Source organism: Microchirus variegatus, assembly GCF_963457635.1.
Source record: "Microchirus variegatus genome assembly, chromosome: 13".
Classification (NCBI taxonomy): domain Eukaryota; kingdom Metazoa; phylum Chordata; class Actinopteri; order Pleuronectiformes; family Soleidae; genus Microchirus; species Microchirus variegatus.
In genome coordinates, this window is record NC_139814.1 from 3433937 (window position 1) to 3446756 (window position 12820).

The 12820-nt window shown below is 41.4% G+C and overlaps 1 protein-coding gene across 1 annotated transcript in view; it reads right to left on the reverse strand.

Moving 5' to 3' along the window:
- Nucleotides 1–5645: 5645 nt before the first annotated feature.
- zdhhc18b (zDHHC palmitoyltransferase 18b) overlaps nucleotides 5646–12820 on the reverse strand; it is a 29158-nt gene continuing 21983 nt past the window's right edge. Inside the window, exons 5-9 of the mRNA XM_083900030.1 lie at nucleotides 11541–11603; nucleotides 11316–11413; nucleotides 11041–11150; nucleotides 9541–9631; nucleotides 5646–5942 (exon numbers count right to left, since the gene is read on the reverse strand). Coding sequence (XP_083756156.1) covers nucleotides 5706–5942; nucleotides 9541–9631; nucleotides 11041–11150; nucleotides 11316–11413; nucleotides 11541–11603 — 599 coding nt within the window. The 3' untranslated portion in view covers nucleotides 5646–5705. The remainder of the gene's footprint in view (nucleotides 5943–9540; nucleotides 9632–11040; nucleotides 11151–11315; nucleotides 11414–11540; nucleotides 11604–12820) is intronic.

Genomic DNA, 12820 nt, shown 5'->3' on the forward strand with positions numbered 1-12820 from the left:
TGTTGAGCTGACATCTGTCTGGACCAAAGCACCAGAGCTGCAACAAGACAGATGCCTGTTGGCAGCACAGTCTCTGGGGAGACAGAGACACAGAGATGTGTGCAGACAAAGGCAGCCTCAACACAAAGTAGTGTTCATTCACCAGAGCAGACAACTTTGTTTGCAGTTACAATTCTGAAAACTTCTACAGTACTACAGTACTGTGAGATTTAACTATTTACCTGTGTTGAGTTCATACATTGAATGTCTGGACCTGGTGAAAAAAATTGTTCTCTCAGAATAAAAATAAATACATTAAAATTTAGAATTTTTTTTCAGATATTTTTATTCATGCATTATAATTTTGCTTGGTTGAATTTTCAAGATTACCAGTTGTTCAGTTTAAGCTGCATGCTCAAGTAGAACACAACTAGGAATAAAAATGTTAAGCGGTTATCTCCACTTAAGCCCCTACAAAGAACTTTACACTTCAGTGTATTATAAGACTTTTTATTTATTTATTTTTAGCTTATGCACATTACGTATTTACTTTTTAATGCCACATGGTCAAAAATGCAAAATGTATTCTGGTTAAACGTGTACTATGTGTTTCAAGGGAAAAAAGGAAGCTGCATCATATTCACTCTTTTTTGGAGACTTCTGTCCTTCTGGTCTGTGCTGGAAGGACATGTATCAGCAACAACAGGGAGGCAATTCTTGGTCAGAGTCACAAGAATTAACTGAAAACTATTCAAATGTAATACTGTTCCAAGACTGAATGAAAAAACACGGTGGCTTGTTGTTCAGTCGTCAACAGCCATTTATTGTTTATATTTATCCCAAAACTTAGATCAGCTTTCAGAGATACAAAGAGTAAATTAAATAAAAACTCTCAAAAAAAAGTCTCATGTTTTTTGTTTCCTTTACCCTAAGATGCGCCTTCAAAAAAGTTAACAACAAAGTACACAGCTATAAAATATATGTATATATATATATATATATATATATATATATATATATATATATATGTATATATATATATATATATATATGTATATATATATATATATATATATATATATATGTATATGTATATGTATATGTATATATATATATATATATATATATATATATATATATATATATATATATATATATATATATATATATATATATATATATATACTTTAATTAAAAACTGTAATCACATCCTCACCACAACATACAACCTGCACAGCACTGGGGTGAGGGGGGATACTATGGTTGTTTGATTTATTAATAAAAAATTAAATTAAATATAGATTAAAATGGCTCATTTGAATTCTGTAATTCGGTATTTCGTGGTGTTGTGGTAATTAATAGTGTCAAACTCAAGTCCCGGGGGCCAGATGTGGCCCGCCACGTCATTTTATTTATTTTAACACAGATTTTTAAGACCAATGAATCACCCGTGAGTGATTCATTGGTCTTAAAAATCTGTGTTAAAATAGGTCTATGCTGCTTTAAGGCGTGCGTTGACTATAAACTACATTTCCAGCCACTAGATGGCAGTGTATCATTGTATATGTATCACGCGACGAGTGAAATTGAGATTGAGACTGTGATCGCAGCAGAATGTGTTCACAAAAGCCACAACCAAAAACAATGTGGCAGTGAAAGCTAACTTTATTGTGGCTGAAGAAATCACGCCGAGGTACTTATGGCTGTTGACAGATGTCCAGCGGTTCCCTGTCAGTGCGACACACGTCGCCTCTACCATCTTTCATCTTTTGCTGCTTTCTCTGCGGCGTGCTGGTCATGCATTCTCCTCATGATTGTTCGCCTCGCAGGTAGTTTGTAAGATGGGTCACCAGTGGCCGCCTGGAGAACAAGCTCGTGCCCATCATATATCATATATATATATATATATGAAATAAAATAAAATAAGAAAGTCTACCATCTCCTACCTAATCCAAGACAGAAAGAAACCAGCAGCTGGGGGGAAGAGCAGTGGATGTGCCTGGAATACGGTCTACCCTGGAGCGGGGGTAAGCTCCTCTTGTCCTTGGGGGTAAATAACATCTGGGCTGGGGTGCCCTTGACTCCTGGCAGGGTGTGGGGGCCCGTGCACTGGAGTACCCACACAAACTGTACATTTAAGATCAAATTGACTGTGGCCTAGGTTTGAGTGCGTGTGTGCATGTGTGCATGAGCGTGAGTGAATTGAATTGAATGACTTTATTCCTCCCCTGGGGGGAAACACACATTTACAATGGCTCAGTTAAGGTGACGAGAGGTGCAGAAATGTGCAAGGGAATAATAATTAAAAAAGAAAGACACAATGTAAAGATAATAGTAAAAATATAATAAAATAAAATACAATATGGTAAAAAATGAAATGAAATTACACTCTAATGTAGAGTAATTAATAAAGTAGAGATAAGAATAAAAATAAGATAAGAATACTCAATATCCTAAAATGTACACACAGTGTAGAAAGGGACTAAACTGAGATGTGCACTCAATACAGAAGAGAAATCCTGAATAAAGAAACTGAAATTTACACCATAAGCAGAGGTAAGTAGGTAAGTGAGTGGACATTTAAAACGAGGAGTTAAATATCCAAACAGCAGTGGGGATGAAGGACTTTCGGTAGCGCTCTGTCTTGCACTGAGGTGTGTGTTATCCATGATGAAGGACAGTCTGGATAATGTCCTCCTCTGTCCCACCTCCTCCACCGAGACCAGCGAGCGGCCCAGGACAGAGCCGGCCCTCCTGAGCAGCCTGTTCAGTTTCTTCCTTTCCTTGTCCGTGCTGCCTGCTCCCCAGCAAACCACAGCATCAGTGAATGGCAGAGGCCACCACAGAGTCATAGAAAGTCAGAGTAGTCTGCACACACCGAAGGACCTCAGTCTCCTCAGGAGGTAGAGGCCACTTTGACCCTTCTTGTACAGGGCATCGATGTGAGTGTTCCAGTTGAGTTTGTTATTGAGATGAACACCCAGGTATTGAAGCTGTCCACCAGCTCAATGTCCGAGCCCTGGATGCTCACCGAAGTTGCTCTCACACCAGTCCACGAAGTCCTTGATGACCGACCTGTACTCCAGCTCGTCCCCCCCAGACACACAGCCAACAATGGCTGAGTCATCGGAGAACTTCTGGAGGTCACAGCTGCTGGAGTTGTAGGTGTAGTCCGAGGTGTAGAGGGAGAAGAGGAGCGGTGAGAGCACCGTCCCCTGAGGCGCCCCGGTGCTGCAGATGGCCACCTCAGACCTGCAGTCCCTCACATATGTTGGTGAGGTAGTCAGTGGTCCATGCAGCCAGCTGTGTCCCCACTCCTGCGTCCTCCATCTTCCTCCGCAGCAGCGCCATTCGGATGGTGTTGAAACACTGGAGAAGTCAAAGAACATGACTCTCACAGCGCTCCCGACGGCCTCCAGGTGAGTCAGTGCCCGGTGATGACGGCATCAGCCACCCCGATCTTTGGCCTGTAGGCGAACTGCAGCGGGAGAGGCACAACCCCGCCTTATGAGTCCTCGTGATCGCTGATCAGGAGCAGCTGGGGAGGAGCTGCGCAGGTGGAAGCAATCACCGACGTCATCATGGAAAGTAGGTCAACCACACTGTTAAAACAATGTTTTGATAATGAGGAGCAGTGCATCCACCGTTCCAGAGGGGGGAGCTGTGCTTCTGAGAGCGGATGTGCTGAATAGTACTGGCCAATCACAAGACTCTGTCTTCTGGGGGTCAGAGTTCACTCTGAAATCCTCTTTTATAATGCTGTTCGTCAGCCTCGATGTTTCAATCGGCTCGTTTACAGCAACTAGGAGGTTTTTGACCATAAAAACAAGTTAATATATGTAAGTAAACCTCCATAACTAACTAATATATAACTGCACTAATATATGTGCAACAGGACCACTCTATGTGAGCTTTAAGTTCAGGTCTGGATGCTTTTCAATATGTCCTGAATGCATTCTTAGATCTGGTTTAAAAAAGGGTAAGGGTTAGGCTAACCATAGCCTAGCCCACACACAATGGGAGCTAGTTTGAGGAAGCATGGAGCCACATTTCTGAACAAACATGTGTGCAATCTATCCTCAGAATTAGTGCTTGTCCTCTCAGCTGACGTGTTCTCATTTGCTGTCATTTCACAGTATTTTTACACTTCTCAGCAGGGTATCTGAAGCAGCAGTTTTCTTTTTTTTTTCCAAATGTTCAAAATCTTATTTCACGTTAAAGTGGTCAAAGTAGTGCTCTTTTTCTCTACTGGTGTAAGTCTTACACCTGAACTTTGAGGGGTAATTTGTCTTCACTGTAAAATGTGTAAAACTCCAGATGATTGTCTGATTGTCCATCTGCTTTTCAGTTCAAGGTGAAACTTCAGAGAATTCACATTATAAACTGAGCTACAGAGCTACTAGTATGGCATTTACATTTGTGAATTATATAATATTTGTAGAGCTGGGTAATATTGAAAACAATCTTACCACAATAGCATTTTTATATTTTTATACATTTATTTCTTTGGTATTTTTTTAAAAACCACAGGTGGAATCGAACCTGGGTCTTTTCCTTAGGAAATAATCCCACAAACGTAACACATTTTCAACAAGCGTAATAGCCACTGTCTACTACAAAGGAAACACGCTTTCAACTTTCAATATTGTAATTTTGTGATAACGCAATGAGTAACAGTCGTTGTGGTTGTTGTTTGTTTGCCTATACACACACTAATACTATACTAATACTGACCCTGGCTGTAAAGTCCAGCTGCTGGCTCTGCACTCCACTATCACAAGGATAGGACCCCCACACGCACGCAAGCAGCATTGTCATTCCTTTTCAGTTCACAAAATGATTTTGTGTTTAAACAGATTTATTTCTTTGCATAAGCAAAATGCTTCTTGCTAATGAGGAGTATCTCTCTCTCTCTTACCGCTGTCCATGGTGCTGAACCAAAGAAGCCCTGAACAGGGTGCACTTGAAAATGTTCGAGCCGCTGGCAGTCAAAGGAAACTCGAGTCGAGACCTCAAGTTTTTTTCAGGCAAATAAGTGGAATGTTATGCAATGGCCAAGTCAATCACCTGACCTGAATCTGATTGATCATGCATTTCACTTGCTGAAGACCAAACTGAAGGGAAAATGCCCCAAGAACGAGCAGGAACTGAAGAGCGTGTCAGTAGAGGCCTCACTGCATCACCAAGGATGAAACCCAGTGTCTGGTGATGTCTATGCCTTCCAGACTTCAGGCTGTAATTGACGGCAAAGGATTTGCAACCAAGTATTAAACAATGAAAGTTTGATTTATGATTGTTTAGTTTGTCCCATTAATTTTGGTCCCCTAAAAAGTGGGAGGCACATATAGAAAGTGTTGTTACTCCTACACAGTGACACCTGATTTGGATGTTAATACCTCAAATGCCTCAATACTCAAATTAAAGCTGAAAGTGTGCAGTTAAAGCACCTCTTGGCCGTTTCATTTCAAATCCATTGTAATAGTGTATAGAGCCAAAAAGAAGAGAATTGTGTTGTGTCCCAATATTTATGGACCTGACTGTAATAACATATCTTTGTGACTGTTGCACCCTCACTCAATGACAATACTCAAGACTTTATACTTTTATTACACTGTATTATAGCATGCAAAATGCAAACATGTCAGTGCAAAGCGCAGAAGCTGGCAGCATCCAGAGAGGTAAAGACATGGATTTTAAAACCCAGGTTGGGAACATGTAAATCCCCTTTACTTTGTCTTTGAGCGAGTCTTGGTTTGATGTGAAGGAGAGGAATTCCCCTGGGAGTTGGCAATATGGTGGTCCTCGCAGCTCATGGAGAGCTGAGAGAGTGAGAGGTCAGAGTTCACTGCAGGGTTGTTGTCTGGGTAAGTAGGAGCTGTCTGATGTTTCTCCTGAGGGCACGAGGTGGACAGGAACGGAGGGAGAAAGGCTGACTCCAGCAGACCCTTTGGTCCGTATGTGCACTGGGTATCAAGACACAAGAAAGAGTGGGGCAGAGAAAGAAACAGCGAAGCACAGGTGAGAAAAAAACGCAAAGGTAACAAGATGAGCAGCAGTGTTTAATGATTTCAGTGACTGCAGCAACAGCAACTACGCTACAGGATTGCTGCTTCAGATCACTAAAGTTTTGGGTTGAGTGGCATGTAGGTATAAGATTCACAAAAGAATCAGCAAATGAAGTTATAGAAGAGATGGCCGAGAGAGCGTTTTCGTCTGTTGATGCTCACAAAGTTTTGAACAAACTTTTGCTAAACCTGTGATTTATCAGTCAAAACTGACCTTCGCACTGAAAGCAATTAACGCAAGACTGGACCGTATGCAGACTGACATAGAAAAGCAAGTCAACACTAGAATTGATAGCATGGAAAAGCAAGCATGGATCGATGGAGAAGATCATGGCTGAAGACAAATCTGGACACTGAGGTGGGAATTCTGTGTGAGCAGAGAATATCGAGCAGAAAATGTCTGAGAGAGAGGCGAAGAAGAAGAGTTTTGATCCAGATGTCTCGCTGATCGTTGTGGGGCTTCCTCAGTTAGAGGGAGAGGATTTAATGGCTAAAGTACGTCGGTCTTGGATGTGACACTGCGCTCTGCCCCGCTGCAGTGGAGAGGTTGCGGGCGTGCGGAGACCGACCGGGGGATTGTCAAAGTGGAGCTGAGCTCGGCCCAGGAGAAAGTGGCTACGTTGGAATTGAAAGATAACGACAGCTTCAAAGGACGTATACGTGTCTTCGGTGAAATCACATGCCGAACGAATGATGGGAATTAACTTTAAAAGTGCTTGCCCAGCCCGTCAGGTTTGTTAATGAACTGTTTTTGTTAGCCCACTGGAATGACAATGGGTGGACACTGTCAAAGTGTGAACTCAGGATACTGCTACATTGTTGATAAAACATTTGATGGAATATTATGTTTATGCTTCGAGCATAGAGAGTCGCAGTATTCTTTCATTTTAATTCCCCAGAATCATCTACCAGGTGCAGATCTCTACTTCAGCCATTTATTGGCGTTGCTATATAGTATAGTATATAATATACTGTTATACAATGACCGCGTTTCCAAGATTCGATCTTTCTTAAGGACTTAAGAAGGCTCTTAAGAAGGAATGGCTAAGAAGGAGCGCTAAGATACGGGTGTTTCCCAGACGCGTTCTTAACTGCCTTCTTAGGAGAACCGTAAGATCAAGCCAAAGAAGCTTCTTAAGAAGCTCTTAACGAGAGCTGTTCACCACGGTGGTGCTGAAACTGAATCAATCGATGCCAGGCAAATCGATCACCCACCGCTTTATCAGCGCATAACTCACACACAGCGCCCCCTGGTCCCCCCACACAGGTGCAATTAGGCTCAGGGGCGCCTGCAGGAATTAATGCTATGGTACGCACCACCATCAACGTTACACAGCCCTATAAAGGCTAAGTTACCTTTAGATTTGTTCTAGCGCGCCGTTAACGTATGGCGTTTTGACAAGCACACGAGTTGTCTACCTTGTTATTGCCCATCTGGAATAACTCCTCTAGCTTTACTACGTCCATCCTCCATCCTTTATATTGTCGTTGTTTATAAGAACTTGCGATATCCATGATGAGTACTGAGTTAGTGGATTAGCTTCACATTATGTGCTGATAACCATATAACCATATAAAAGAAAAAGAAAAGAAAAAATAATAAAAAGAAAACAACAAGTAGCCTAGTTGCGCTTCTCTCCCTCTCAAACAAAGTGTTTGCACGTGGATATAGCATTAAGTTCATTTTGATAACCTGTGTGTGTGCCATCAGGTGTATCCAAGTAGTAATCAAGCCCATTAGTGCATATATACCCCCGTGAATATTGGCACACACATGTGAGAATGGAAGAAATCTGCAGCAAAAAAACCAAGCGGGCACCGTCGTTTACCGCGGAGGAGATGGGCGTGTTGGTGGACGAGGTGTGGCAGCACCGTGAATTTGGTGGAACAAAAGGAAAGAAAAACATCATGGTGAAGAACCGTGTATGGCAGGTTATAGCCTCCAGCCCATTTGATCGCTAAGCAGGCTGTTAAGAGTGGGTCAGCTCGATCTTACGTTTCCTTCTTAGTGAAAGATCTTCTTAAGCTAAGAGCGACTCTGGGAAACACGTTCTTCTTTCACAGCGTTCTTAAGAGCGCTCCAAAGAAGATCTAAGCGCTAAGAGCTTCTTAAAGAATCTGGGAAACGCGGCCAATGTGTATTAAATTTATATCTGTGGTGATGTTAACAGCCGAACCGGGCGCTTAAGGACTGTGTGGAAGGAGATGACATTTCTCCTCGAATAACTTTGGACACAAATGTAAATAAGCATGGTCATACCTTTATGGAATTTTCGAAGGATTCTAAATGTTGTATCCTGAACGGGAGGTTAAATCCTGAAATTGACAACTTTACTTCTATCTTGGTAAGGGCCAAAGCTGTTGATTACATACATAGTGAATTTGAAAACATGTCTTGGTCTTTAATGTTTATTCCCCTTCTGAGCTTATTGACAGGGTTGGTCCAGAAAGTTTTAATTTGATTGATGATCATAGCAGACTCCCTGACCGATCAGTTCTTTGTTTACGTTTTCAAGCAGGGGAAGTAGTTAATACTCCGAATAATGTTGACTGTTCACAGCATGCAAAAAGATGCAACAGGAATTACCCTGTTGATTTTCTGTCTTCAAACGGCCCTACTGGAGGTTAAAGGCCAACTACAGATTGTACAGGAAAAGATGGACCAGTGTTATACCAATCTCTGTAATCTTTTACATGCTGAAATGGAGAATATTGTCCTGTAAAAACATATTGTCTTTGGGCTCTACAAAGAAATATTACAGAGCTAAACAACCTGATTGGAATAATGAATGAAATGAGTTATGGTTGAAGTTGCGTTCTGCAGAGAGAATGTTTCTTAAATGTGGTCCTGGGGAACCCTGCAAGAGGAGGGCCTTGCATAGTGAATTCAAGCAATGCCAGGCTAACTTTGATAGAAGGCTCAGGTTCTTCAAAAGAATGTTTAAAAGAGGTCAGGCCCTTAAATTAGAACAGTTACAAACTGGTAAAAAAAAAGTTAGGCCCAAAAACGAAAACATTAATCCCCATGGAGGTTTTATTGGAAAGTGGTGGTTCTTTTGAATTTAGTCAAATATTAAAAAAGAGGGAACAAGATTACAGTGAATTATATGCTTACAGTAGTTCCACAAAAGGTGTGTTCTGACTTAGCAGTCTAGTACTATGTTTCTGCACTCATTTTAAGTCATTAGGTCACATGATCTGGAAGCTATTGAGTTAAAATGCTCAAATTTGCTGTATTTTGTGTATTAAAAATAAAAAAATAAATAATGTGTGTGTCTCATACAGCATGTGTAGCTCTACTGTCCTACACTGATTTTGACCCACCACTGATCTTCAATGCTCAAATTTACTTTTCTTCTTTTTTAAAGTCGTTTTTTAAAAACAAATTTACTGACAATAAAAGCTTGTCAGTGAATTGTTAATACACTTTGCTTAGGGATGATCCAAAAGCAGGCAACAGCTTCCTTTGCAACAACAAACAGTGAGCTCCTCTTACCATCTTTATCTCGCTTTTAACGGCCACAGACCGGACCTTGTTGTCCTCGCCACCTGTCTGGGCAGGAAGGAAGCCTCGCCTATCGATTAAGCTAAAACAGAACAGGAGAAAGAAAAGTGTATTATCATCTCATGTATTTAATCCTGAGTGTGTGTGTGGGGGGGGGGGAGTCAGTCAAGTACGTCTGCTCACTTCACATAGTCATTTGATTGTAAGTAATTAACTAAAACCAACAAACAATTCAATTCAATTTCATTTGTACAGTGCCAAATCACAATATAAGTCATCTCAAGGCTCTGTACATAGACAACATCATGCAGAGCAGAGAAGCCCAACAATTCACACAATAAGCAAGCACCAGGCATCAGTGGAGAGAAAAAAAACTCTCAAAGATGTGCAGCATCTGCCTCAGCCAGTTTGGGTGAAAGGAAAAATGGGAGACATCGCCCTCTGGAGGTGAGGTAGAGACAGAAGAATGAGTCTAATGAGACCAGAAGCAGATATACAACAACTGTGTCAACTGTTATAAGTTTATACAGGACAGTTAGAGTCAGTGATGACATGTTGATAGAACTACAATCATTCATATAAGCAGAGATTGTTGATAAAAATGTTACAGATATCCACTTTTAAAGGCGCCATATGTAAGAATGTGGCCAAGCACTGTTACTACACTCAAATTCAAAATACTGTGGTGAGTCGTAGCCGCCTCCCCTCCAGACTCGAGGTTGCCAGACCGAGGAGCAACTAGGGCGAGTGTTAAAAGTGCATAAACGAGTGGCTCTAAGACACAATTCTGTTCTCTCAGTAAAGATCAAGATGTCTTATAATTTATGGCAGTAGCTGCTGGAGGAGAGGGAGGAGTGGCTCTCTCTCTGTGTCTGGACCCAGCCTACTGCAAGCCATCAGAACCAGGTTACAAATGTGCTTCAATAGCTGAATGATTACCTGATTGTGTCCACCTGTCTGATCATCGGCTGAGCCACTCTCCTCCAGCAGCCGCTGCCTTCACAACACCACACTGCCACATCCGTGCTCTCGGATTTGTAAACTGCTCGACCAACACAAACCACACGCTGGTTTGTGTCATCTGAACCACCGGGGAGAGCACAAGCCCCAGCGACGGCATGTGTTGACCTGGGGCAGCAGCGTGTGTTCTCCCCGCTGTGGGGCTCCAGTGTCCGTGTCAGCCGAACAGTCCACAAATCCGAGAGCACGGACCTCCAAAACCGACGAAACGGTTTAAGATCATATTGCCCAACCTGCACTAAACAGACCCCCAGGTCATTTCAGTTTGAGACCCCTGAACAAAATGCTGAGCGTCAGAGAAGATGTAATTGTGCATGTTCACCACCTAGGGGCAGCCAGTCAGAAAGTCCATGACACACAGGGAGTTTTTCCAAGTCAAGGAAGGATGCTCACATTGCTGAATTTCAAGGATGAACTATTTCAATCCCAGAATGCCCCTTGAATGAATTGAATGTGAGACTGTGGACCAACCTTGGTGACATGGGTCCACAGAGCACAGAGCAACAGTTGATGAAGATGTTTTTATGACTGTATGGGTTTGTGATGTCTTCTCCACTTTTCCCTGACCAGGAGCCTTTAATCTGTACAAAAAAGTGCACAAACACACACACACATGCTTGTTTTAGCTTTTGTTTTTTAACAGTGCATGGGAGCTCATTCTTAAAACTTATAATGTGAGATTATTTGAATTATACAAACATCATAAAATGTAAAAGTAAGAGTGCAAACATTGTAGCATTACTCACATCTTCATTGGTGGTCACGTTAGAAGCAACTAAATATGTATGGAAGCCTGAAAGACCCAAGATGGACCAGACTGAGAAAAAACATATTACTAGCTCTACTGCAGTAAAAGGTTGCATTAAGGAGAACATTAGTACATGTGAGGGGAGTAGAAACAATAAAGCCTACTAACTCACAATGCCAGTTTACTCAGGATATATAGTTTTTTTTTTAAATGCATTCATAACAAAAAGGATATCTTCCTGGACTCTTCTTCAGAGCAAACACCAGACCTTTTCCATCTTGAGCCACTGAAAGAGACGAAAGCACACTGAACAAAAAAGTAGCAGTCACTGACAGCTTCTGTGTGAGGCTACAGTCACACTAGAGCATCTTCATTTAAAAACAGAGAAGCCTGCTGTCCACACTACCACTTTGTCTTAGAAAATCAGTTTAAGTTTGAAAACACGCGGGCTGTGATTAAAGAGCCCAACACGTGAAAATGAAAAGTGGTGGGTCCTTACTACGACTACTACTTTAGGAAAACAGTGATGTCATAGCTCCACCTCTCTCTTGCTCTGCTTGCATTCACTGTTTCTATTTGTAATCATCATCTTTTTCGTGTTTGGAGATTGTTGGGGGACAACAGGTGTTGGCAATAATTTGATTGTTAAATAAATAACTAACCCGACACCTTTTGGTGACAATTGCAACTAAACTCAAATTAAACAGATTCTGTTTGGATGCAAGCATCATTTTCTACCCTTGTCATGAAGTTCAAACAGAACACTTTTTAAAAATAATAATAATAATGAAGAGTTTTATGATAAAAATAATTGTGTTCTAGTTTTACATTGGTTAGACCACCTGACATGGAAAGTGTACCAACCTACATATAGTTGAAAGTAGTTTTAGTATTTTTATTAGTATTTGACAGAGATCTACAATCCTTTTAGCTTAGTCCCGAGGCTGATGCAAAATTCAGTTTACAGCTATTGTCTTTTGACTTCAAAATAAAGTCCACTGTTTATGGTTGCACCACCCTGATATTTTGGAAATGTAAATTGCTGGACAAAAGTTTTGCAGTTATTTAAGCAGCTTTGTTCGTTGTGTTTACAACATTAACAATGTATTTCTGTACAAGAACAACCATCGTAAAACCTAGTCTTGCGACACCCAGCTGTGCAGCCGTGTGGAAGCATGAGCTGTGAACCAGAGCATAGCGAGTCCATTCTGCCTAGCAAAAGTGAATACTATTTTCTGATTGGCTGATTGGTCACTAATTCAAGACAGCTGTTTGAATGAACTACGCAGAGCAAACTGCCTTCGCGTCAACAATTCATAGATTACTAATTTATGTATGTGCGGTGACTTTTATCATTATCAGCGTGAGAATAGTCATCTGTAAACTTATCGAAATGCATGTTTTGATAATGAGTAGCAGTGCATCCACCGTTCCAGAAGGGGGAGCTGCGCTTCTGAGAGCTGAATATGTCACTTCCGGGTACTGGCCAATCACAACACACTC